This window comes from Antennarius striatus, chromosome 18 (genome assembly GCF_040054535.1).
Source record: "Antennarius striatus isolate MH-2024 chromosome 18, ASM4005453v1, whole genome shotgun sequence".
In the NCBI taxonomy this organism is placed as follows: Eukaryota; Metazoa; Chordata; class Actinopteri; order Lophiiformes; family Antennariidae; genus Antennarius; species Antennarius striatus.
The window spans coordinates 5,479,367-5,506,976 of record NC_090793.1 but is presented as its reverse complement, the minus strand read 5'-3'; the positions used below and the strand labels follow the sequence as shown (position 1 = coordinate 5,506,976).

General features: G+C 40.7%; 1 protein-coding gene across 1 annotated transcript in view; it reads left to right on the top strand.

Annotated features, from left to right (window-relative positions):
- kmt2cb (lysine (K)-specific methyltransferase 2Cb) overlaps positions 1 to 26,026 on the top strand; it is a 96,883-nt gene extending 70,857 nt beyond the window's left edge. Inside the window, exons 31-63 of the mRNA XM_068341672.1 lie at positions 5 to 37; positions 305 to 451; positions 546 to 687; positions 804 to 1,039; positions 1,236 to 1,309; positions 1,799 to 2,002; positions 2,230 to 3,637; positions 3,767 to 4,170; positions 7,700 to 8,007; positions 8,128 to 9,689; positions 9,781 to 9,892; positions 10,091 to 10,157; positions 10,257 to 10,317; positions 10,436 to 10,668; positions 11,958 to 13,607; positions 13,824 to 14,015; positions 14,653 to 14,814; positions 14,932 to 15,061; positions 15,229 to 15,376; positions 15,542 to 15,729; positions 15,910 to 16,046; positions 19,603 to 19,882; positions 20,455 to 20,606; positions 21,089 to 21,121; positions 21,725 to 21,835; positions 21,927 to 23,046; positions 23,150 to 23,286; positions 23,373 to 23,515; positions 24,214 to 24,388; positions 24,496 to 24,612; positions 24,699 to 24,772; positions 25,257 to 25,365; positions 25,464 to 26,026. Of these exons, the coding sequence (XP_068197773.1) occupies positions 5 to 37; positions 305 to 451; positions 546 to 687; positions 804 to 1,039; positions 1,236 to 1,309; positions 1,799 to 2,002; positions 2,230 to 3,637; positions 3,767 to 4,170; positions 7,700 to 8,007; positions 8,128 to 9,689; positions 9,781 to 9,892; positions 10,091 to 10,157; positions 10,257 to 10,317; positions 10,436 to 10,668; positions 11,958 to 13,607; positions 13,824 to 14,015; positions 14,653 to 14,814; positions 14,932 to 15,061; positions 15,229 to 15,376; positions 15,542 to 15,729; positions 15,910 to 16,046; positions 19,603 to 19,882; positions 20,455 to 20,606; positions 21,089 to 21,121; positions 21,725 to 21,835; positions 21,927 to 23,046; positions 23,150 to 23,286; positions 23,373 to 23,515; positions 24,214 to 24,388; positions 24,496 to 24,612; positions 24,699 to 24,772; positions 25,257 to 25,365; positions 25,464 to 25,556 (10,142 nt within the window). The 3' untranslated portion in view covers positions 25,557 to 26,026. The remainder of the gene's footprint in view (positions 1 to 4; positions 38 to 304; positions 452 to 545; positions 688 to 803; positions 1,040 to 1,235; positions 1,310 to 1,798; positions 2,003 to 2,229; positions 3,638 to 3,766; positions 4,171 to 7,699; positions 8,008 to 8,127; positions 9,690 to 9,780; positions 9,893 to 10,090; positions 10,158 to 10,256; positions 10,318 to 10,435; positions 10,669 to 11,957; positions 13,608 to 13,823; positions 14,016 to 14,652; positions 14,815 to 14,931; positions 15,062 to 15,228; positions 15,377 to 15,541; positions 15,730 to 15,909; positions 16,047 to 19,602; positions 19,883 to 20,454; positions 20,607 to 21,088; positions 21,122 to 21,724; positions 21,836 to 21,926; positions 23,047 to 23,149; positions 23,287 to 23,372; positions 23,516 to 24,213; positions 24,389 to 24,495; positions 24,613 to 24,698; positions 24,773 to 25,256; positions 25,366 to 25,463) is intronic.
- Positions 26,027 to 27,610: the final 1,584 nt, after the last annotated feature.

Sequence of the window (27,610 nt, the reverse complement as noted above, 5' to 3'; positions counted from 1 at the left end):
GCAGAATCAATTCTCAGCAAACTTTACAAAATTCCAGGTTTGTAAATTCAAAGCTTTGTCCCTCAAATCTTGTTATTCTGCAGTGCTTAATGACTGACATGAAAAAAATAATCAGTTATACACCCCTCACCCCAAATCCAGTTATATTTAAAATTGAATACAATTTAATATTGAATAAAATTAGCGATGTACATGATATGATGAGTTAATTTACTTTCCTATGAGTAATTTGTTTACAGGTTATTAATGTTATCCATGGGGAATGTATGCACATGCAGACTTACTCTGTTCCACTTTGTTACAGAGCTGGAGGGCAAAGATGTGGAGGAACTCTTCACAGCAGTCCTTAGTCCCAGCACGAGCCAACCACCCCCACCGCAGGTGCCTCACCATCAGGGTCCAGGGCCCCTCCCCGGTAACACTGCCACTAGTGTTACTCACCCAAACACAGGTATATCAGATAGCACCTTGTTGCTGTCAGAAAAAAAAACTTCTATTGTTGTAATTTTTTTTCATCTAAATCACCTCTTAAATGCTTTATGTAGGGAATTCCCTTTTTCCAAGGATACCGGTGATGAATGGTATGATGGGACCAAACCAACGATTCCCTACAAATTCAGGAACAAGGCCCGGTGTCACAGACAATTTCCCTCCTCTTAACTGTTTGCCTTTAACTGACAATCCAAGGTAATTGACTGTAAATGTCCTGACATCTGATAAGAATTTCTTAACAGACTTTTCTTTATTCTTTGCAAATTAGTATTTGGTTACTAAAGATTGCCCATTTTCTTTTTTTGCTGTAGAGACAGAAAGTTTAATCAGTTGCCTAGAGAGGCAGTTGGTCCATGGCCTTCCCCTGCTCTTGGCCCTGGCCCTACACCCCCTGGATCTCTGCCTGAGGGGGAGACTGAAGCCATGTCAAATGCCCAAAGAAGTACACTCAAGTGGGAAAAGGAGGAGACACTGGGAGAACTAGCCACTGTAGCACCGGTTTTGTATACCAATGTCAATTTCCCCAACCTCAAAGAAGAATACCCAGGTCTGTATATTTCTCTAAAGTGTTGATATATATGTTCCATCTTGTCCTTTTTTTTTTTCATAGTCATCCTTATTGTTGCTGCTTCTCTTTGGGGTTTTTTAAGTGTATCCAATGCACTCTTTCAGTCAGAGTACAAAAATTCCATGAATGCTCCGTGAGACTGTTGACATGACAACTCGTCTTACTCTTTCAACAGACTGGACCACAAGAGTAAAGCAAATTGCAAAACTATGGAGGAAGGCTAGTTCTCAAGACAGGGCCCCATATGTGGTAAGATCACTAATTCTGCATTTGTTAATTTTTGTTGTCTGAAAACTTAAAGACAACAACCACAGTACAGCCAACCTTTTAAGTGATCTCCAAACCTTGTTTTGGATTGTATCTTTTGCTTATTTTTGTACTGATGCTGGTTGGACTTAAGCCCATATTTGTGAGAGGTTGCCATATTACAGTACCATAGAGATTACTCATTATGCTGTTGTGAACATGAGTTTTCCTCTCTGATAATTGGAATGGTGAGAGAAAGTCATCATGTCAGAAGTCATTTGTTTAATATGGACATGTCTACCAGTAATGTATTCCCCATATATCATTGTGTTACTGGTATAAAAAACTGTAATACACATACATAGACAACATTTGTTGTGTTACTGTGGCTGTAATTTTGCTTGCTTGATCCAAACAAGCAATATTCTTTCATTTTATTAATGTTTTATTTATGTGTTTATGTGTGTGTGATGTGTGTGGTTTGCTGTTTAGCAAAAGGCAAGAGATAACCGAGCAGCCCTGCGTATCAACAAAGTCCAGATGTCGAATGAGACAGTGAAGAGGCACCACCAGCAGCAGCAGCAGCATCCCCCTGAGGTGTTTGATCCCAACATACCACTAGACACAGAACTGCTGTTTAAAGACCCATTGAAAGCAAAAGAGTCAGAGCATGAACAAGAGTGGAAGTTTAGACAGGTAAGAGTGTATGCAATGAAGTCAGAGAATGCAGCGGCAGGTCCACTTATTTTTAAGACAGCTAAGAAGTGGGGGTTTAGTAAAGGTTCCTAAACAACTGCCTTATCCTCCACATTAACCCTGATGACATTGGTGGTTAGTAGGTCCAGTTTACTTTTAGCATGAGACTGATATTTGCTGCATCCTTTGGAATATCTAATTCCATTTTTCATTATGCCCTTCAACAGCAAATGAGGCAAAAAAGCAAGCAGCAAGCAAAGATTGAAGCAACTCAGAAACTGGAGCAAGTTAAGAATGAACAACTTCAGCAGCAACAACAGCAACAGCAGTCAGAGGGAGATGGAAATAACAGTGGCAACCAAAGTCCAGTCTCCCAGCCCAGTAATGGCAGCATGTCCCCTATGCAGCAGCTGAACTCTAAAGAAGGTTTTGCAAGGCCACAGCTATCAGGGACACCTACGTCCTGTCCATCTGAGGATGTCTTCTTACGGCCACCTCCTCCCCCTCCTACTGGACCATCCTCTCAACCCCAGTCCCCACAAGTATTTTCCCCAGGTTCATCTGGATCCAGACCTTCTTCTCCATGGGATCCATATGCCAAGATGGTTGGGACTCCAAGGCCGCCAATTCTTGGGACAAATGCTTGTCGACGATTATCTGTGGAATCCGGAAAATCCCCCAGCTCTTTGGTAGAGCAGCAGGACAGAGGGAGACCTTCTCCTGCTCATGATTCTTTTGCTTCTCCAACATCCATAAGCAATGACCCTTATGCCAAGCCTCCGGACACCCCAAGACCAACTGGGGAAATAGACCTTTTCCTTAAGCCCAGTGGTCCTCCCAGGGCTAGTCAGGCTGCCCAGGGAAGGCCCCCAATGGGTTCTCCGGGTAGAGATCCATACTCAAGGCCCATGATAAGACATGAAGCCTATCAGCGCATGTCCCAAAACAGGATGATCTTGTCTGATCCTTACTCCAGGCCATTATTAGCATCAATTCCAGGAAGTAATGAGTCTGGCTCAGTTCCTTTGTTTAAAACACCAATGCCCCCTCCTCAGGCTCAGGATTCCTTCAACAGACAAGGTACACATTCTACTGACAGGTTCTCCCAAAATCAACAGAATGACCCTTATGTCCAGTCACCACATACCCCAAGGCTATCTGGAAATGACAATTTCACGAGTCCACCTAGAATGGGCCAGCATCACCCACAAGTGCACTCATTTTCTCAGCCTGGACAAATATCTCAGATGTCTAGAAACCCTTATGCTCATGCACCTTCCACTCCAAGACCTGACCACTTCACATATGATCCATTTGCACAACCCACGCAGTCTCCAGGTAACCAACGATCCGTCATTGAGCCTAGTGCTCAATCCAGGGCATTTTTTGAGCCCTATGCTCACGCTCCCGGAACACCACGTCCACATGATAATTATGGCCAGCCTTCACACCCAAGTCCATCCTCAGTTCCTTACTCACAGGCTCCTTCTACTCCCCGCCCCAGTGCAATTAACCAATTCACTCATCAGTCCCATCCTGGGCAGAGGATGTCACCTTCTCAATCAGTAGACCCTTTTGCTCAGCCACCAGGTACTCCTCGGCCGTCTGTGAATGAGAGATTTTCAAAGTCACCAGGTAACCAGAGAGGTTCGATAGAGCCATTTCTTAATACATCTGGGACACCAAGGCCGGCTAATAGTGACATGTTTTCCCCACCTGGGTCCCAGAGACCACTTCTTAATGACCCTTATGTTCAACCTTCAGGGAACTCTCGTCTTTGTGCTGATGGGCACAACAGGCAAGGAGCAAAGTTAGGACCACCAGGAAGCCAAGAACCTTTCTCTCCACCGCAAGGCAGGCTTCAAGAGACCTTCCCCCATTCAGGCTCACAAACGCCAAAACACCCTGGTGTTATAGAAGATGGATTTACTCAGTCGCCGTCTAGAAGACCGTGCCAGACACCTGGCCATGATCCATTTGAACAACCTCCAATGACCCCTCATCCACAGTCTATCGACAAAGTGGACATTAAAGATCTGTCAGATGTGGGTAGCAATGGAGCAGTCTCTCAGGACCAGGGCCAGATGTCTGTCAGCTCACAAGTACCTGGTGCTTCCTCTGAGACTCAGGGAGTTTCTCTTGCTGAGAGTGAGGAAAGACTCAGACAGGTATATGAATGTCACCATTCAGGATCTAAATCTTGTGCTTCAATTAATGCCTAACACTGACCTTAATGCTTTATTCAAGTAACTTATGTGTTCAAATATGGAACGCAAGAAAGTCAAAGACAACGTAAAAACCCATTTCTGTAATAAGCATGTTGTAGCATTGTTGAAAAACCAATCTGCTGTGTTTCTTAATTCTCTAAATATTCTCCTTCTTAGCTAACTTGTAAATATGACCGGACATCTAGATAGATCAGTCCTTTAATAATCCTGGTAGGAAAATAACTTTATCCACTCCAAATTCTCATACAAGTGTGTGTGTGTGTGTGTGTGTGTGTGTGTGTGTGTGTGTGTGTGTGTGTGTGTGTGTGTGTGTGTGTGTGTGTGTGTGTGTGTGTGTGTGTGTGTGTGTGTGTGTGTGTGTGTGTGTGTGCATGCGTGAATATACAGTAATCCCTCGTTACTCGCAGTTAATGTGTTCCAGAACAAGCTGCGAAAAATGAGATTCCGCGATATACCGGTAGCTACCACCGTATATCTATATTACCCCTTCTCACACTCTTATAGACTTGTAACACCCCTGGCGATCCTTATGGTGGGCAAGGATGATACACGATATTCCTTGAATGGTCTATATTTGGTCTCCAACCTTAAAAAGGAACAAACAAGAACTAATAACGATCTCCAGCTAGCACCCTCACTCTCACGCCCCCTTCTCAGTCTCGCGAACACATGATGCAGAACACACACACATGTAGGCCAACTCAGTGCAGCACACACAACATAACAGCACAGATAATCACATACTGTTTAAAACACTTCTGTATTACAGAAAAGTTGCAGGAGGAACTGTGAGTCTCGGAACGCAGTGCGCACACGGATACTTTCAGCCAATAGCATGCACGTACTACCTACTAAAAATCCGCGCATCTTGAAGCGTGTGTGTGTGTGTGTGTGTGTGTATGTGTGTGTGTGTGTGTGTGTGTGTCGTACAGACATGTGTGGGCTGGTTGGCTGCAGTGGGTCTGGCGTGTGCTGGGGTTAACCCTGTCTGGACGGTTCACCTCTGAGTGGATAGACACTACCTGTTTATCCACTACCCTGTTTGTGTTTTCTCTCTCTGTCTGGTTTCCTTACTAACACACAAAGGTGCTGCACTTACCTCTCTAGCACACAATAGGAAATTCTAATAAAGACTAACAACTTAGCTCCCAGAGAGGTCCGGTGATGGCCACATGCACACATTAAAATACATGAAAGAGTGCTGCAAAACTAAAACAAGCATTGATCTCATAAAAAGTTGACTCCCTTTTATTGGGTTAAACTATGAGAATACATGCAGACAAAAAAAAAAGCACTGCCATTCAACAGAAATATTCACAATTTTTCCAATGCTCCACTTAAATTTCTAACTTGGCAATCGCGATGATGTTTAACGACTTTCTCATCATGAGACTCACCTGCGTGATTCTGCCTTATTAAAATCCACCGAACGGCCAAACAACGTCTGCTCCTTTTACATGCTGCAGTGAGAGTGAGGAGTTAGTTAGACCCTCCATAGCAAGCATAAGCTTCCTTTTGGGTTTGTCTGTTATCACCATGCCTCCGAAAAAGATGTAAAAGTGGGAGAAAAAGCTTTTAAGAATGAGTGCTTTTTCTTGCATAAAAACCAATCAAAAGTTAATGAGGAAAAAGAGACAGATATTACTGACAGCTATTACTGAAATGTGTGTGGAGAAGGTTCTGTCAGCTTGGTGCCGATTCCACAGGAGAATACAGTACATGAATTAAAGCAGGGATGTCAAACTCATTTTCACCGAGGGCCACATCAGAGTAATGGCTGTCCTCAAAGGGCCCGATGTAACTTATAAATGTAACTAAATGTAACTACTCCTTTAACGTTAAATTTGTTACTTATTCAAGTTACAAACATTACAGTTGCACAGAAAAAAATTTGCTTGTTGCTCTGTTAAATCCTTTTAATTTGCCAGGTTATGAAACCAACAAAAGTCAATCAAGGATCAAACTATCCAAGTGAATAAAGAAAAATAACATCAGACACAAGTTAGGACATTAACTTTGTTCAAAACGTTTTTGGCAAAGTTAAAATGAGCTAAATTATTGCATTTCGGGAAATGTGGTTTTGGTCAAAGCACACTTTTAACATAGAGTGATCCCTCGTTACTTGCGGTTAATGTGTTTCTAGGACCACCCGCACCCGCAAATAACGAAATTCCACGATATTGCGACATACTATTTATTTTATTATTTACGGTACTGTAAACATTTATTGACCCTTCCCATTCTTATATTTGATCATCTTATGTCTGTATTACCTTTCCCCACACTCTTATAGATTGTTTAATGCTTTTTTTTTTTGCTGTCAGCTGTACAGTATCACGTGACTATCTACTAAAAATCCGCGATGAGATGAAGCTGGACCTCTTGAAGCACGCATGCTCGAGGGATTACTGTATTTTTAAACACTCTGATGTTTTATGCTCTCGCAGGCCACATACAATGATGTGGAGGGCCACATTTGGCCCTCTGGCCTTGAGTTTGACACATGTAAATTAAAGGCAAAGAAAACTATTGTGTGAAAAGCATAAGTTAAAAAGAAACTATATTACACCTTTCTTTATTTCTAAAACTTTTTTTTAAATGACTACCAAGCTTTAACATTTTGATAAAACTAATATATAATTTTACTCTATTTTTTCTTTTTACTTAAACAGTTACGATGTTATTAATAAATTATTAAAATTAACAAGTTTTAGTTTTTATATTGTACTATGGAAAACTCGTTCCTTGTATACGTTCCTACCGTATATTCTGTTATTACTTTTGGCATGCATAAACGTCATTTTGGGATACAAAACTTTTTCTTGAAGCGTATCCCAGGGATGCACTACTTTCTTTAGGTAAAATGAACTCAACGTACATACTATTGTAGTTCATTCTCCTCTATACTACAGTAGGCGACGCGCTGTAAAAGCCATAATTTTATATCCACAGTGCGATTTAGTTATTCTCTGTCCATCTTGATACTATTCTGCCAATTGCTGGGATTAAACACATACACGTACTGCCAGCCAGATGAAACATAAGAAAATTTTAGATACTCTGCAGAGACCTATGCTCCCTCTAAATGCTATACAACCATTAGTAGTGTGTTGATAAATTATTTTTATTAGTTAAAGTGTGCAATTCAAGTTTTTCCAAAATAAATCAAAGGAATAAGCAGTTTATTGTTTTTTTTCAGGGCAATACATTACAATATGTAAATATAATTAGCAAATGCTGATGTTTCCTAAATGCAATGATTTGAATGTTTTAACTGCCACAACAGAAATGAAAGAGATCGAATAGTTACAGAATTAAAGTTACAACTGGGAACTTTGATTAACTTTACTACACAAAAGGTATCCATTTTAAGTTTGCCAAAATTAATTGACTGCTCTCTGAATAACTAAAAAAATCATTGTTCATGTAAACTGTACATTTCTCCATGTGTTGTTTTTTTTTTTTGCAGCGCCAACGAATTAGAGAACTAATCCTTAAACAACAGCAACAAAGGAGTGCTATTCGGCAGGAGAGGAGCCCTCAGGAGACTTCTGGCAACATAGCCACAGGACCCCAACGACCTTGGTCCCAGGAGACCCCTGTGCAACATGGAGGAATATTCAATAGGCCTCCTCCTCCTTATCCAGGACAAGGACCCCTGAGGGGGCCCGTGCGGTTTCCTGGACCTTTTCCAAGTGATCAGCGTTTTCCTAATGAAGGGCAAATCCCCCGGGTGCCACATCCTGGGGATCCAAATTTAAGGGGGCAGGGGCAGAGGTGAGTATTGTGATAATTTTTGTATGATAGATTTGTACTGCAGAAATTCTTTAGTTGATAGCACTTTAGAAATATTGGAATAAATTCCTTCCTGTATTTACACTTAATATCCACTTTTAGGTTTGCATTTTCACCTGGGGTTCTAGGACCTCATGGGACCCAGGAGTTCTTTCCCCGGGGGCAGCACCCACTGCAGGATATCCCTCTTCAAATGAGACGGTCTATGTCTGCTGAAATGGCAAAGAGTATGGGAAGCAACTCTTTGGGACTTCCTGAGCACTTCCCGGCTCGTGGTGTGCCAGTGCAGCAACACAACATAATGGGCCAGCCATTCATTGAGCTGCGACACAGAGCACTAGAAAACACACCACGTATGCCGTTTACCACAGGTGCCATGCAGGGAAACAACATAGATCCCAACTTGCCCAGTCAAAGGCCACTAGGTTTTGCAGGAGCACCTTCGAGTCAGGGGCTTCGGATGGTAGACACCATGGTCAGCCAGACTGGCCATGCACAGCTATCTGCTAGCATGGACAATCTTCATCAGCAAGTCCAAATGTCAGGAAACAACGAGCTAAAACAATCAGTCTTGATGAGATCTATGAGCCAGCCTGCATCTAGTGTGACACAAAACATTGCAGTATCTGTGATTGGGACTGCACCCCCTGCTGGGCAGAATGAAGCAGTCTCTGTGGAGGAGAAACTAGATGCTGAAGAATCAGCAGTTAAAGACCTTGAAGATGTGGAGGTAAAAGACTTGGTAGATGCAGATTTGGAAAATCTAAATTTGGATCCTGATGATGGCAAAGACCTTGATTTGGAGACAAATGATCTACACCTTGATGATTTTCTAACATCTGGGAAATTTGACATCATTGCATATACAGACCCTGACCTAGATGACATTAAGAAGGACATGTTTAATGAGGAACTGGATCTCAGTGATCCTATGGATGATCATGCAGACACTGCAGATGTTAACAAAAACCTGAAAACAGGAACTGAGACTTCATCCAGTTCTGCACATGTACCAGCAAAGCCAGAAGCCCCAAGTGAACAGACCTCTGCAGAGGACAAGCTGAAGCCAGAAGCCCCTGAGCTTCAGGACTCTCCTTCTTTATTACCTGGGCAAGAAATTAAAAGCGAGATCAATGACTTTCAGAACCCCCCGGAGGTGGTAGACCAGCAAGCAGCTGGAAATACATTAAGCTCAAACCAGCAGGGAGTGCCTCCTGACTCCACCCCAGTCCTGTCTAGTTTGCTCATCAAGCAGCAGCCTGAAGAACAGTCATTAAATCAAATTGTTGAGTCTGTCAATCAAGAAAGTACTCTCATGCCCCAGGAGAATCACGTTACTGACACACAACATATATCAGGACTTGCAATGACTCAACCGATGCCTGACGCCACTACAACAGAGGAAGATTCTATGACTGGATTTGGTGCCGACCACCAGGTTGGGTTAGTCCCTGGAGTGGACCAGAGTAGCCTAAGCCAGGCTCAGCAGACAGCGTTGAACCAAACAATGGCACAGAATGGCCAGCAACGTCCTCTTCTACTAGAGGAGCAGCCATTGCTATTGCAGGACCTTTTAGATCAGGAGAGGCAAGAGCAACAACAGCAGAGACAGATGCAAGCCATGATACGACATCGCTCCAGTGACTCCTTCTTTCCCAACATTGGTAAATTATTTGTTAATTTTCAGTTGTGACTAAAGCTTTACATTGAGCTTGGTCTTTTTTTTAAATATTTTGAGTTATTTGTCACCTGCAGATTTTGATGCCATCACTGACCCCATCATGAAAGCTAAAATGGTTGCCCTAAAAGGTATCAACAAAGTAATGGTTCAGAACAACATAGGAATGACACAGATGGTCATGAACAGGTAAATTGATCACTTTGATATAACTTCAATGCATTTTTTTTCACAAATAGAAGCAGTTTTAGTTTTAAAGTCGTATTAATGTCATGTTTATACAATCTGGCAGTCATATATTTGCAGCTGTTTGTAGAAGTCATGAATTATTGCTGTGACCAATTTAATGACTGAATGGTGCATATCTATGGTGTTGTGTTTTTGCAGATTTCCCCCTGCTCCTGCACAACCTTGTCCTGAAGTCACGCCAGTTCCTCCTCAAGTTGTTGGACAGGTAATCTTATGATTTTGCTAATATTATATTGAAAATAATAAAAGGAAAAATATGTAAGTGGTGAATTTTTTAGTGACATACTTAAAACCTTACTTTTAGGATGGCAAACTGACTCAAGTTGCAAGACCAAATCCTCCAAACTTTGGCCCAGGATTTGTCAGTAAGTTCTAACAAACACAATTTTCTCTTTTGGTTTGAAGGTCTGTCACTCCTAGAAATTTTAAGATGTTAGTTTTTTCTGTCAGGTTGCTAACAAAAGAGCCTTTTTCTCCTTTTAGACAATGCTCAAAGGGCTCAGTATGAGGAGTGGCTCCAGGAGACTCAACAACTGCTTCAAATGCAGCAGAAGTTTCTAGAAGAGAAAATTGGAGCTCACAGGAAGTCTAAGAAAGCCCTGTCTGCCAAGCAAAGAACAGCTAAGAGAGCAGGAAGAGAGTTCCCTGAGGAGGATGCTGAGCAGCTCAAACATGTCACAGAGCAGCAGGGTGTAGTGCAAAAACAACTGGAGCAGGTGGATATTCGGCCTGTCAACCACTTAATTTTGTCTTTGTTCTATGCGCAGTGGCTGACCCAAGCATTGTTTTTTCATTGGTCTTTTGAGCACAGTTAAATGTAACATAAAATAGAGATTGGCAAGTAACAGGTCTGGTCTTCTTTCAACTTTTTACCCAAGATGTTTTCAAAAAGCTTAGATTTTTGCTATAACTAGATAGATAATTCAGTGGCATTTGTGGAAAAGGAAAGGTGCAAATCATTTAACATTTTAACCACTATAAGATTTAAGAAAATTACATAACTATCATTTTGATATTCTCTCCCTTTTGAGACACAAAGTTGATGTTTTTGAATATAGTACATATTTAAGCAGTCCAAGTTAGTATTTAATATTAATTGGACAATATTAATAAGACTAACATCAATCATGTAATCTCAGAGTAGGGAATGCATTAAAATGATGCACGTACCTGGTTGCTTCCAGCCAGTAAGTAACGGCAATACATGAACAAAATAAAAACAACAATGCACATTTTGTGTCTACACTGCGCATTTCGACCTGCTTTGAACGAGCATTTCTAAAAAATACTCTTTGCAAATTGAAATCTTATCTGAAAGTTAATTTATTCAGTTACTAGTTGTATGCATGTGTGTGTGTGTGTGTGTGTGTGTGTGTGTGTGTGTGTGTGTGTGTGTGTGTGTGTGTGTGTGTGTGTGTGTGTGTGTGTGTGTGTGTGTGTGTGTGTGTGTGTGTGTGTGTGTGTATACGGTAATCCCTTGTTAGTCGCAGTTAACATTTTCCATGACCACCTGCGTAAAACAAAATTCTGCGATATAGTGTAAACTATTTTATAATGCTAATTTTAAACATTTCTGAACCCTCCCCACACTGGTATTAAACTACCTTATATCTGTATTACCTTTTCTCACACTCATATACACTGTTTAAAACACTTCTGTATTTAAAAAAAAGTGTTTCTTTAATGCACGGAAGTGTGCTGCGTTCCATGAGTGCATGCACATACGGTATCACGTGCCTACCTACAAAAAATCTGCAATGTAGTGAAACCAGGCATCTTGAAGCGCGAATAATCTAGGGATTACTGTACATGTATATATATATATATATATATATATATATATATATGTGTGTGTGTGTGTATATGTATGCATATATATATATATAGTATATGTGTGTGTTTGTGTATGTATATATATATATGTGTGTGTGTGTGTGTGTGTGTGTGTGTGTGTGTGTGTGTGTATATATATAATTTTTATTCTGAATGTGATGTTTTGTTTCAGATCCGCAAGCAGCAGAAGGAGCATGCTGAACTGATAGAGGAGTACAGAATGAAACAGCAACAGAATAATATGACTCCCATAATGTCTGGGATGCACCCAATGCCAACCCCTGTTGGTATGGTGACAGGTGGACCAGCTATGGCCCAGCCTCCCATGAATCCCATGGTGCAGATGCCACTTCATCCAGGCCAGCCAAATGCACCTCAGTGTATGTCCAACCAACCACCTGGCTGGCATCCAGGTGCTGCCATGCCCATGAGCGGAACTGGGATGCTGCCTATAATGCCCCCTCAGGTACCTTTAGGGAATCCAGGCCAACCTCATCAGATTCAGATGGGGAACATGCCTCAACACTCCCAAATGGCAGTGGATCCCCAGGCGGCAGCAGCAGCTCCACCAGGGGGTATAAAACCCATCCAGGCAGGTGGTGTGAAGTTTGACGACAACAATCCCTTTAGTGAAGGCTTCCAGGAGCGGGAAAGGAGGGAGAGGCTTCGGGAGCAGCAAGAGAGACAGCGGGTGCAGTTAATGCAGGAAGTTGAACGACAGCGAGCCCTAAAACACCGAATGGAAATGGAACAACAAGGGATGATGATGCCAGATGGGAACATGGCTCCACTTGCTCAAATGCCATTTTTTAATTCAGACCTGCCACAGGACTTTATGCAGCCTCAGAGGCCTCCTCTGCAGCAACATCAACAACTTGGACCAATGTTCCCTCAGCAACAGGGTATGCAGTCTGGTATCGGGTCACCGCATGGGACATTCATGCGAGGTGAAAGGAGAGCCATGATTGGCAATGGTATGATGCCCCGTGACATGGGTGCTGGTTTGGGGCTGGATAATGTTGGTCTACAGGTGCTTAGCTTTCCCCAGGGTCAGTCCAGACCACGTCAGTTCAGTGGACCAGGACTGATACCTCAGGTGCCAGGTGAGGGTCCACAATTTTGTGGTGACTCAGCCACACCTTTACCATCTAACTTTCCAGGCTCAGGGCACTCTCTAATCCAACTCTACTCTAACATCATCCCTGATGAGAAAGGGAAAAAGAAGAGGAACCGCAAAAAAAAGAAAGATGATGATGCAGATTCAGTTAAGACACCTTCAACTCCCCATTCAGATGTAACAGCTCCTCTCACACCGTGTGTCTCAGACACGTCTTCAACTCCAACCAGAAACACTCATCTTTTTGGTGAGCAGGATTTGTCAAGGTCCCCCTTGCTAGGATCATCTACTCCCAGTCATTCAGAGCTGGAGAGACAGCTTTCAGGTGGCCAAGCAGGACAGCCCAGTCTATCATCAGATACGATAAGAACCCAGGCTCAGGAACATGACAGGATCCTTGTCAACATAAAGCTAGAGCAGACAGATGTGAGTGAGTGTCATGGGCCTCGAGATGGGCATGTTGGCTCCGAAATAACCTCCGTGAAGGAAGAGAGTAATAAAGGGAGCATGTCTCCGTTCCCTTCTTGGAAAAGTCCTAACAACGGGGAGGCTGGCAATGAATTACTGAAACACCTTCTGAAGGACAAGAGTACACCTCCACATGGATTTTCCCAACAGAGGTCAGAAGAGAACCTGCGATCAGAGGAGGAGGATTCTGCAGACTGCAAATCTCTTTTGAGGCAAAGCTCCATAGACAGCAACGGGGTTAGTCATACTTCTAGAATCCTTAGGGGCTGATTAACATACTGAGTCACAGATGAGCTATGTAATTTAGATTTAACTTAAAATGGTACAAGTCAGTTAAAATGAGTCAGTTTTTGAGTCATAATTATGTAAATCAAAAACACCAACTTGAACCCATAATTCCACTTGAAGAATTTTAACAGGCCTTTTTTTACAATGTCTTTTTGTCCTTTCCAGGCTTACTCAGATGGTACTCTAGACTTTCCCGGACTTCTGCTCCCTGAACAGGAGAAGAAAAAAGGGAGGAACAAGAGAGTTCAGAAAGGTGGGGAGAAATCTGTCTCTCGCTACAAGAAGAGGAAGAAGGAAGGGGATGAGAGGCAATTGATGCATTCTGGTCCTGATGCTGTAATGACCCACATTAAACAGGTAAGATTGGTTTTATCAGTGTGTAAACTTGTGAACTTTGCTCCTAGCAATATTAAATAGAGAAGATGGGATAGTCAAAAGGCAATAGTTTAAAATTATCATTTGGTATTGCTAACATTATCTATGATAGCTGACATCAGTCGAAGTTAAAACTTGTTCTGATACAGCTCTTCTGCCAGTGTAACCCAACCTGGTTCTATGTAAAAACAACAACAAAACAAAACAAAGAAAAACAAAGCAAAAAGGGCCACACTACCAGGCAGTTTTGAAAATTGTGTGACATTCAAGATATTTTGCAACAAGGGCTCTGTTTGTTTCAATGCCAAATGTTATTGTCAGTACTAAATTTCACCATTACTGATCTACACGTTGTTTATGGAATTAAAAAAGTCATTTCATAAATAACATCATTCCATTAAAGAATGATACTAGATATTATATATGATTAGGTATCATGTACTTTGATGCAAATAGTGATACTAAATACTAAATAGTGAATTCATGGCTTATACTTTGTTCCATATGTATGACTTTATTTTTTTTACAAGTGGTTTTCATTGTGGTATGTCAATAACATTCATACTACGAATTTTTTCTCTCCATTCCTTGGTCCTGTTTTTCTCTACTGACAAATCAGCTCTCCCTCCTTCCCCTCATGGAGCCACTTACCAGTGTAAACTTTGCCCATTTTGCACCTTATGGCAGCGGTCAGCTCAATGGAGAGAACCTTCTCTCTGGTACATTTGGCAGCGCTTCACTCGATGGTATATCTGATTATTACTCCCAGCTGGCCTACAAGGTGAGATCTTTTTATTTATTTTTTTACCTAATCAAACTGTAACAGCGTAAATTTTGGTGTTGCAGTTGTGTCTGCAGCGTGGTTTGACGAAAATTGAAATGGCTCTGATTCCCATAGCAGAGTAACTTGAGCAATCCACCAACACCACCTGCATCTCTTCCTCCAACCCCACCACCTGTGAACCGGCAGAAAATGATCAATGGATTTGCAACAACAGAGGAACTGGCTAACAAAGCTGCTGCTATGGGTAAGCTTTCATGAGGATGAACCATATTGTAAAATCCCTCACACAGTTTTCCTATCATCATCCTGAAACAGGTTTAGGGAAAAAAAAAAAAAAAAGAAGAACTCTGCCATTATTACAGCCAATTACAGTGTATGAAATTGTATAACATTTTTTCCTGGGTTCTGCAGTCTCAAAAGGTCTGGTTCCAAAGCCACTACACCTGCCATTTAGGACTGCGGAAGATCTACTTGCCCGGGCCATTGCGCAGGGACCTAAAACCGTGGATGTGCCAGCCTCCCTCCCCACTCCTCCTCACAACAACCAGGAGGAGCTCAGGTAATGATTAAATAACAGTAGTTAAATATCATCTTTTGGTAGGTCCAGAGCACCATTAAGAACTGTCATTAATACGTTTCTGTCATTTACATGTATGACCATGTTATGATAATTTATTTTGTTGCACAATCCTGACTGATGCCTCTGTCTCCTATAAAATTTCAGCAGTAATCGAGCACAAGAACTTTGCAAAGAGAGGGACACACCTGACAGTTTTATTCCATCGTCATCTCCTGAGAGTGTGGTTGGCGTGGAGATTAGTCGCTACCCAGACCTGCCTCTGGTGAAGGAAGAACAACTTTCCCCCTGCTTGTCTCCCATCCTTCCCATGCTCCCTGCCCCTGATGGGAAAGGTAAATAGACAAGTCCACAAACTCAATTCAAAATGATCACTTTGTGTGTGTGTGTGTGTGTGTGTGTGTGTGTGTGTGTGTGCGTGCGTGCGTGCGTGCGCGCGCGCGTGTGCGTGCTAAACACACACTCCCAATGTGTCAACAATTTTCGTGTGATTTGGACACTTTTTCATTCTCTAGGATCAGAACTTCAACTGCAGGATATTAAAACAGAGCCATCTACAATGTTCTTCAGCTCAACCTTTGGCCCCATATCTGCTAATTCCAAACAAGGGCTGGTTTCGGTAGCTATCACATTGAGACCAGCAGCAGCAGAGGTAGGAATGCTTAAGTATATGAATTTGAATTGAAATGGAAATGGGCAAAATTTGGTAAAATCTATCAATTCAAGCACACATTCATGCAATGGTGGCATTCGTATCATGCAATTCGCCAATTATTCATTAGGAACAATTCACAGACCAATGGAAGAAACACTGGTAACAGCTTGGGTTTCAGACACCCAAGGGCATTTCTATGCGTGGTCTGGGGGTTGGGGATTGAACCACCAAACTATTGATAAGTACATAAGGGCTCTACCCAAGTCAACTTTGATGTATTTAAAAAAACAAAAACTTGACAATGGAGGTCTGTTGTTTCTTCTTTTTCATTATGCAAGATCTGATTTAGATGAGTGTTTTCCAATTTCAGCTTCTCTGAGATAAATGTTCCAAATAGTTGGATAAAATCTTTAAGGTGCAGATGAGCTGCATTCACTTTGGGATGTTTTTGACAAGGCTTGTACTTAAAACTTATGTGGCATCACCTCGGTGAAGATTGCAATTTAACTGAGGCAGAAGCATTTTAACACTGCACACAAAAATATTTACATAAATACCACCGGTTTGATAAGAGCAACTAGCTGTCTTATTGTCCACTCAGATGAAGGATTCCCAAAATACCAACCTTTTCCCCAGCTTTGTTTTGTGTTTTTTCATTTTTCTTTTTTCTCAAAAGCAAAATTAGTCCTTTCTTTGAGAGCCAATGACAAAAAAAAAAAAAAAATCCCAACATTATCATCTGTTGTCCCTAAGGGTGTAAAAATGTCACCTTGAAGATGAAATGTTACCACAGGTTTTGTGCGGTTAATTTCTGCTATAAAAAACTGAACTGACAAAAGTAAACAGATTGCAGGCAAAATACTATATTCTTTGAGAAAGTTTGTTGTTGCTTGTATAATCATGTGCAAGCAACAACATTGTGTTCTCCTGTTTCAGTCTTCATGGCTGGTTGAGACAGTTTATGATACACTATAAATTCTCTACGTTCAAATTAATGGGTCCTATTTTGAAAAAGTGGTCCTTCCTAAACCCTACCAACTCCTAGAATCTGGAAAATAAACACTTCCTGCATCAATAAATATTTTGAATTTTTTTTGGCTCGACAGCACATAAGACAGACTGTGCATGTGTATCTTATTACATCCCGCGATGCAGTGATGTATTATAATTGTCAGTGTTTGTGTGTTCGTCTGTCCGTCCGTCTGTAAGTCCACCAAATTTATTCACAACCGTTGCAGATAGAAAGATGAAACAAAGGGCACATTACTCTGGCGGCAAAGGGGATGAAAATGAGATGATGACCTTGACCTTGAGAAAACTGGGTCACGGTCAAATTTCAACTTTTGTACTCATTGCGGATTTTTGGAAGGCTTGTGATACCGTACGCGCATTCTATTGGCTGAGGGCATCCAGAAGGAAGTGCACTACGTTCTGTGAGTGAGTGTCGGACTTCCGTGACACACAAGCGTGCTTTAAGCAGTTGATAAGAATGTGGTAAAAGGAAATTCAGATAGAAGGTGTTTTAATATCAGTATGGGGAGGATTCATAAACATTTAAATTACCAGAAGTAATAACATAAATAGTCTGTTGCTCTATCGCGGGATTCGTTAATCACGTGTGGTTCCTGGAACGTATAAACCTCTAAGAACGACGGCGCTTTGTATACGTTCTTAGGTACACATCTCTGAAACTTGATGAGATATAATCACAGAACAAAAAGCAACATTCTCAGGAACCCAGAGGCACAAACATGTGTAGGTCAGGGTAAAATGATGAATTCAGGGGTGCCACGGGATGTTGCAGTCACTGACTGCCTTGTTTACAAGTTGCGATGAGTATGAGTAAAGTGCTATATTGATAAATACTTTATTGATCCCACGAGGGAATTGGTTTTTGTTATAGTTGTACTGCTCAAAAAAAAAAACATAGTGAACTTTGGAATGAGGAGATTTTAAGAATGAAGCGCTAAAAAGAAATTGTAATAGAGAGTAGATAAGAGCATAAAAATGTATACACAGTTATCTACAGTTTTTAGTGTTCTAGCTTCCATTCGTCCTCCTCCTCACTGCCACTTGGGCGGACAGAGATAGTGTAGGAACAACGCCCAACAGCCAGCAGTTCAATATACTTCACTAACACAAAAAAAACCCCTCAATGTTTTGTCTTACCTCTCCGGTAACATCCCATTCACTGAAATACATTAGACTGCGTTAAGCTTAGCTCCCTGGTCTGATTAGCCACAAATCTCTCAATGCCCGTGACAGTTGTCAGGAAACACAGCTTTGATTATACATAGCCTCCTGTCCGCAATCATCCGTTGTCTCGACTGATTTCTGTCCCATTTGCAAACACTGTGTGTTTTTCTCCACAAATCTTCTGCGATGTTTACCGTTCGGTCTCAGTTTGATCAGCCATCTCGTGTTTACACGATCAGCTAACTGAGAAAGTAACTCCATGCTTACCACAGAAAAATTAAGTTATATTATGAAAAACAGTTGCGAAAACATGAGAAAAATGAGAGGGAAATACTGTACGTAGTAGTGAAGTTACTAAAAGTTTAAAACCCCTTGACTACCCCTAAGTGTGAGCGGACAGTTGCGCACATTTATATAAACACAGCGGGAGGGTGGAGGATGTATCAGGTGTTGACAGAGGGAGCTCAGAGGCTTGCCCCTTTAAATGAAGCATCTGCACCGGAAGTGATTTGATCAATATCCAATCGAAGATTTTGAGGACCACCGATCAGTTTTAAGCAAGACATTTCGAATACAGTGTAATTTCACATCAGTCAGCTGAATGACATTAATTAAAATAAGCATAATATGGGACCTTTAAGTTAGACACCCTGACTTAATTGTCATTAAGGATTTTCTGTTGGATTATCTGTAATCTGTTGGTGTTTAATTATTTTCACTAAAACAGCAAATCATTTGTTGGATTCTGATCAAGTTCAAGCTCATCAATTTTGCATTGGTGTCAGAGGTCACAATGTCACAACCGTGCAAGGGATACACAGACATTACACTCTTCACACTTCTCAACGTGCTGCTTGTGTGAACTGAGTCTAAAGCTTTGAATAAATTACATAACCAAATGTTAGTTTTCTATGTATTTATTGTAATTTCAGTTTTAGCAATTGTCTTTTTATTTAGTCAAAAAACATTTTCCGCGACAACGGTAACAAAAGTGAGCCAGGTTGAGGTTGAACCGGGGCTGGGCAGTTGAAATAACTCTAATCTTTGCTGATTACAATGGTTCCTAACCATTGACTGCAGTATCAGTGTCAGGCCAAAATGTAAACCAAAAGCAAGTAGTTTCAATCGCTAATACATGTTACTCACAACATATTATGTAATTTGAAAGAACTGATCTGATCGAATACTAGCATTCATTAAAAATGAAGCAACAAAGTAACCAAAACAATGTTAAAAAATATAAGGTTCAATCAGTCTACCAAAAGTCCATCAAAGCTCAAACTACCAAGACAATTTAAGGTATTATAAATTAACATATTACATAACTGTGTTCATTAATTATGTTTTTTAATCTCAGAACATCACAGGTGTGGTAGCTGCTATTTCAGATCTACTTTGTGTGAAGATCCCCAGCAGCTATGAGGTCAGCAGCAATCCAGACAGGACGCCTCTATCTATACTTAGTGGCCCAAGGGTTGGCCTCCATGGGATGGATCGTCGGCCTTCTATGTTCTTCCGTGGACATGGAGATAGTGGAGTACTTCAAGGGCGGCCGGGGCAGATAAGGCCAAGTGAAGTACAGGCGATGATGCAGCAGCAACAGGCACATAATTTCCGTTTCCATCCCAACAGCCCAGGTGAGGGAATAAAACTAAATTAAACAAAGAACACCATCAATCCTGCAAGTACCGTAATGTAGCTGATAATTGAAATGTCATATCTGATTTAAACTAAACATAATGACTTCCAGTGAAAAAGCACCAAGCAGCAATGCAATCACAATTTGCAATTCTTTATCTTTTAAAGTCCTTCTGGACCACTTTATCTCAATGGTAAACATGCAAAATTACCATTTTAACTTGTATATTATTATTAGTCTGGGGCTAAGGGATGCATATGTCCCAGGTGCTGACAGACATCCTTATTGACTTAATAATTACTAATTTTTCCCATCTAATGAAAGAATCTGTTTATAACACTGAATCATACAAGTTCTGTCGTACCGTTGTCAAGCCATTACTAACAGGACTACTGAGAATTGTTGAAGCAGAAATATTTGGATAAGAGAGTGGATATTTTACAGCTGGTTATTAATTATCTCTTTTACTCCTGAATTACTGCTTTTTCTTGATTTTTTATTTTTTACTTAAAATCAAGCATCAAATCAATGTAGGACATTGTTTATTAAACTTTTTCTTTTTGACTGCAGGTGCTGCTTTAACTCGGGGGCTTGATGAGAAGATACCTGCCAGCCCTGGATGTAAACCTCAGTGGTGCTGTCACTGTAAAGTTGTGGTTCTGGGAAATGGGGTGCAAAAAAGCATTAAAGAGCTGCCCGCTCACATGAAGGTACCAAGCAAGGTGAAAGTTGAAGTTAGCTAGAACATGATGATGGTGATGATGATGATGATGATGATGATTCTAGGGCAAAAAGATGTAGATGTGTCTGAGTTCAATTGTAGCTATTAAGTAAAGGCATAATGTTTATCCTGTTTATGTTAGACTTGTGCAGATTTATTTTTTATGTTTATCTTCATAATGGCATTCAATATTTGAAAAGTCTCTGGGACTTCATGCGAATTAGGCAAATGGAGGGCTTGTTGTCAGACCTTTGTAGTTTTTTAGAGTCGTCTTGGAAGATTTTTTCACCTGTAGACTTTTCATTTTTGATATCTTTCATGTACAGTATGTCTTCAGAATGTATTACACAACATACAACATAGCAGCACATCTTAATAGGTTATTTGGGCATTATTTGGGCCGCACTTTGTACCAATTGACCTCCTTCAGCAGACTTTCTTCAACGCTCGAAATGTTATCAGTGTTTTCTTTGTTCTTCACAGCTTCACTCAGAGCAACACTGTGTTCGCTCGCAGGTGCGCATTGACATTTGCAAACTTTGTTGCATCGTAAGCTACTGCAACTTCTCTATCTTCCTCTGATTCATCATCCTCTGTTTTCATAACTGTATCAGTCATCAGTACGCTGAATTCCATGATTAGAAGCCTGATTTTGACAACAAGCTGTGCCAGGCTGCCCCCTAAACCTCGCCATTGATAAACATAATTGAGGTCTATGGATGTCATTGGAAGCTAATTAAAAGCACAGGGCCACTTGGCCATGTCATGTCTGCAAAAAATGCCTTTGATAAAAAGAAATAATATATTTTACCATTATAGCAGAAGTCTATGTGATATGTAGCTATGGTCTGCAATATAGCCTGAGGTTTTGCAAATTGGTTTTGTATGTTTTCCCCATGTCTGTGTGTGTTCTCTTCGAACCCCCCCCACCCGTAACCCAGGAATGTGGACAAAGTAACTTGGAAAAATGAATGAATGAAAAAATATTCCACCAATGATCTGATGTATATTTCTGTTCTTCTCAGTTGTTATGCAGCTGTGATCACATAGTTCAGGCTTTAAGTTAACACCTCATTCCATATTCACACTATTAAGAATGCTGTTTGTTTCTCTTATCAGGAATGTGAAGGCCATTTGAAATCAGTAGAACACCTTGTCTTCTGTAGTCACAGCTGTTTCATTCTCTACTGCTCCTCACCCATGCAGTTCAGAACAACCACAGAAGCAAGGGTCTGTACCAACTTAATATGGAGAGAAAAAAAATTTCAATGTTGGTCAAAATAACATGCTATTACTAATGGATCTCATCTCATCTTTTTAGGAATCTATGTCCCTTCTACCTGCCTCTGAGCAATCACAGAGTCTTTTTAAAACTTTGCACCAGTACAGCAACAACATGTCGTCACTGGATGTTCATTGCTTGGCCCAACTTCAGCCCAAGCAGTCACCCCCGTCTACTCCACCTATCCCTTTCCCCACAGCAGGTGAGACAGCCAAAACAGAGACAAAGTCAGATGCCCTCAAAGTTACAGTCAAGCTGAAGGCTCAGCCAAGGTCTCATGATGGCTGGCACCAGGGAAAGCGGCAGAAAGGTCTCCGATGGAGGAAGTGGTCTATCCAGGTGATGGTACCACCCAGAGGGAATTCCCAACTCCCAGATGAGGACAAGATTGATGAGCTCCTCAACAAACTAGGCGCCTCCTTGCGTCCTCTTGCATCACTTAAAGACCAGAGGCGATGCTGTTTCTGCCACCAGTTTGGAGACGGGCTCACTGATGGACCAGCTAGGCTTCTTAATCTGGATCTTGATGTATGGGTTCATCTAAACTGTGCCCTGTGGTCGACCGAGGTGTATGAGACGCAGGCTGGAGCTTTAATCAACGTGGAACTTGCGCTCCGTCGTGGCCAAACAATACGCTGTGCCTACTGCCAGCAGACAGGAGCCACCAGTGGCTGTCATCGCCTACGCTGTACCAATGTATACCATTTCACCTGTGCTCTGCAAGCTCAGTGTACCTTCTTTAAGGACAAGACCATGCTTTGTCATGCCCACAGACCTCGTGGAACAGCAGGGCATGCTCTTGAGCATGAGCTGCGGTGCTTTGCTGTTTTTCGACGTGTCTACGTCCAAAGAGATGAAGTCCGTCAGATTGCCACTGCTGTGCGGCAGCCCGAGTTAGGCTATACTTTCAGAGTTGGGAGCTTGGTTTCACATGCAATAGGCCAGCTAACCCCTCAACAAATGGCAGCCTTCCATTCCACAACAACCATCTTTCCAGTTGGCTATGAGGCTTGCCGCATTTACTGGAGCATGCGCCACGGCAGTCGTCGATGTCGCTACGTCTGTTCTGTTGAGGATCGCGAGGGACTGCCAGAGTTCACCATCAGAGTCATTGAGCAGGGATACCAAGACTTAATCCTGACTGACACCTCTCCTAAAGGTTTCTCTTTATAGATTATTTTGAGAAATATGAAAGTTATTCACATCTACCTTTTCAGATTTCAGTTTTTAACTGTCATATCTCCTTCTTTGATTGTAATAAGGAGTGTGGGATAAGGTTCTTGGTCCTGTTGCTGAGAAAAGGACAGAATCAGCCACTCTAAAGCTCTTTCCTGTATACCTGAAAGGAGAGGACTTGTTTGGACTGACAGTCCCAGCAGTTGCCAAGATCACTGAATCGGTATGTAACTGTACTTGATTGTTTTACTTAGGTTTATGAATATTAAATTTTAACAAATGTATGACATGTTACTTAATGTTTTCCAGCTCCCAGGAGTGGAAGCATGTGAAAGGTACTCATTCCGCTATGGACGCAATCCCCTTGTGGAGTTACCTCTTGTGTTCAATCCAACTGGCTGTGCCCGGGCCCAGCCCAAAACCAGCTCTCCCTACACTTCATTAGTTATAAGGTAACTTTTAGCTCAGCAAGCATTGCTGATTTTGTTGCTCTGTTGTTTTGTACTTACAAAGTACAGGTACTGTAGTCCTCAGCCTACGAACACAATTAATTTACAGAGTTAATTAGTAAGTTGATTTTTTCGTAAGTCATTATTTTTTAAATTTCAATCTATAACTATGGGTGGCACCGTTGGTCGTGCTGTGGCCTTTAAGCAAAAAGGTTCTGGATTCTTTCTGTGCAGAGTTTAATGTTCTCCCCATGTCTGCGTGGGCTTTCTCAAGGTACTCTGGCTTCCTCTCACCTCCAAAAACTTGCAGTTTTTTTAATTGGTCGTGTCAAAATTGCCCATAGGTGTGTAGGTGTAGGAAGGTGGTTGTTTGTCTTTCATGAGGCTCCGCCGTGCACCGGCAATGTACCTGGAATTTCTTGTTACCTTTCGTCTGTAGTCTGCTGGAATAGACTGTAGGAACCCATGCGGTGAAAGACGCGGAAGAACATAGATGGATCAATAAAACTATAATTTCCTTTTGAAGTCATTTAAATGCCATTGTTATTCTAAATACGAAAGTACTATTCCTTAAGAATTTCTAAAAACAATTACAGGACATGGAAACAACACATAAAGTAAATAAAATACTATAGTACCATAATGCTTGTTTGAATTACTGTAATAGTTGTATTTTATTCATTCCACCTTTCACCATAAAGGCCTCAGCCACAGGCTGTCTCAGGCAGCACTGCCAGGTCTAACCAGAATGTAGCCCAAGGAGAAGGTGGCGCCCCCCATAGTAAACCTCCAGTAGTACACCACCGTTCTTCTCAATACCGCTGGATGAAGAGTGAGTGGAGAGCAAATGTTTATCTGGCCCGCTCACACATTCAGGTAACTATTTTATTTGATTTATTTCTCAGTTTTGACCAGGTTAATTTGATGCTAGCAGAGTGTGCTACATCCTGTTATGAAGACCCACTTGTTTAATGTTTTTACAGGGTCTGGGGTTGTTTGCTGCCAGAGACATAGAAAAACAAACTATGGTCATTGAGTACAATGGAACCATCCTTCGAAATGAGGTTGCCATTAGGAAAGAGAAAGTCTACAGATCTCAGGTAAAAAATTTGTTCTTAGGGAGCTTTTTTGCTGGAATTTCTCAAGTGTACAGCCAAACAAGTAAATTATCTTTGCTATGTGACAGAACCGAGCTGTGTTCATGTTCCGCATCGACAGCGAACATGTTGTTGATGCCACTCGGACTGGAGGGCTCGCAAGGTATGAGATTCTTTGTTTTTTTTATATATATTTAATAAGAACATTAATGAACTGTTTTTCTATATTTTTAAGAATGGGATTTGAATGTTAACATTGCATTAATAATTGTTTTCTTATTGTGTTAGGGTGTGAGTGAATGCATCAGCAGGTTTTTCTGGCTTGGGATCAGTACAGTATGCCTTAGGCCCCATCCACACGATGACGGATTTTTTTAAAAAAGCAACTTTTTAAACGATTCGCAGCCACACGACAGCGTTTTCCACACGTAAACGCAACAGTGCTGGACCTTTATGAGTACACGTTGGCTTTTTTTGGGTTTATGAATCTGTTAATCCAACCATCCATTTTATTAATGAATCCAATGGAACTGATTCCAATTCAGAACTGGTTCTCCAACCCCAGTCTGAACTATCATAACATAAATAAAAGGTTGTGTTTTGCGACATGATATAAGTGTCTTTCTTGTTCCTATGACTTATTTCAGATATATCAACCACTCTTGTGCCCCTAACTGCGCTGCCGAAGTTGTCACATTTGAAAGAGGCTACAAAATCATCATCAGTTGTGTACGTAGAATTGAAAAAGGAGAGGAAGTAAGTATCTTTTTACCTGATTGAAACTTTTACTTATATAATCGCATGAATATGTGTTATATGTGAGGCTCAAAAATGATTGTTTCTTCTTTTCCCAGCTGTGTTTTGACTACCAGTTTGACACTAGGGATGGTCGGCACAAGATAGCTTGCCACTGTGGTGCTCACCAATGCAGGAAATGGATCAACTGAGGATGACAAAAACAACAAATTTAAACGCATTCCTTGCTACCCCGTGTGGATGCTGCAATCTCAGCAGAGGCTTCACACTAAGGTCTTTTATATACGAGCAGAGGGCCTGAGCTCTCGTACAGGTGAACGCAATGTGTCAATTCATCAAATCAAAACAGATCGGTGGAGGAAGGGAACACAGTAGCAGAATGTGACATGTGCCATATGTGGGAGGCTCTGGTATGCGATGCCTTCGTCTGTATGTATGTGCATGTTTGGTGTACATGGGGTGCGGAATCCACCAGCGAATGAGAAAGCACTGTGCAGGGTGTGGCCTTAATGCTTACTAAGGGCAGGCCCTTTTGTTTCATACTGTCATAATGTATATCGTATAAATGTAGACATCACTGAATGAGGAATGTACAGCAATGAATACTGCGAAGGGAATATTAACTTGCACTAAAAAAGAAAATAAAAACACATAAAAAATACTTGATTCCATGAGTCAGTTTTATCATAGGTCTCTGTCAAGTGATTTTTGTGGAATTTGAGAGGTTTTGTATTTATTACTGAGTGAATGAATTTTATTCTCAAAATGATGATATTGAGTTGAGAAGGGTAGATTGCTATTGATTTTGAAGAATGAGGAAGACATGCTGTTACTTTTGTATAAATGTACATAAAGAAATCTATAGGAATAACTGACCAAATACTACCTTAACATTCTTGTTGTTTGGGTGTTTTAAAAATTGTTTTTGTTCTGTTTGTCATTGAAATTTATTTAAGATGGATGTTATTTCAGTTTGAGAGTATATATTATGATTATTTTGTACAGAATTTGTAATATAACCACAATAATTCACAAAGTATTTTTGTTGTATTAAAAGTAAAGTATTGTAGCGTAGTGTTTTGTGACTTACAAATACTTCAACCACTCAAAAGAAATATTTTTGTTGACTAACATAAGTTACAGAATAAAAAAAAAAAAAAGAAACTTCATATGGAGAAAAGATGTTTGCTGTTAATCAGGTTTGGTTTTGATGAACTGTGAATTAGGTTTTAAAACCCAAAAACAACTTTTTAACTTTTTAACACCAATAGGAACACTGACCTATATTTATGTTTTTGTTTTTACAATACTTTTAAAAAGAAAACGATGCAAACATCTGATGATATTGTGAGTTAGACGAACACATGTGTGACAGAATTGTGTGGGGAAACTTAATTGGAACAGTAGGTTCTACTTTTTTGGACAGATAGCATTCATGTTAATCAGAAATATTTCTTACTGACACTTCAGAAGTCACATGCTTAGAAACAAGAATGTTTGCGTGCAAAATTTCAAGTTGACTGCAAAAATTTTAGAGACAGTCTCAGAACTTGTTATGTATATGGCATGTATTTTTTTAACTTTCCGAAGACTCAACTGTATATATTTTCTCAATGAATGGTTGTAACAAAATTGTTTCTTGGATATTTTTCTTCTCTTGTATGATATTACATCATCCTGCCAGTGTGTTTGTGCTACAATTTCTTGGTCGTGTAGTCAGATTTTGTTATATTCCTTTTTTCTCTTTTTTCCCTTTGAAAATGCCTTTTGAAGTGTACAGAATATGAGGTTTGGAGTTTGTGGAACTGAATTTAGAAACATTTACAAAAATAAACTATTTTACATGTTATCCAGTTGTGTATGTGCATTAATAATGACACACGTTAAATGGTTAAATATGAAATACAGTAGTGAATCCATCAGAAATCTTTCAGTTAGTATTGGTAGTTAAATAATAGTTAATAATTAATTTTCCAAGAACTAAAGATTAATGTGATTACCAGAGTATAGCAGGAAGTCAGTCGCTCATTAGAGGCTACTTTTGGAAGCAGTTTTCTTAAAAAAGCTCAGCACAGATGAAGTATCAGCAGCTCCCAATTAATCATTTTCATCATGTCATTAATGTACCACATCTCTTGTAACTTTCTAGAGCTCAATAACAGTCTAGATAATGCTGTCTGTTAAATTCTCAAATATGTATTCACAGACTGGTACCTCTACTTACGAAGTTAATTGGTTCTGGAAG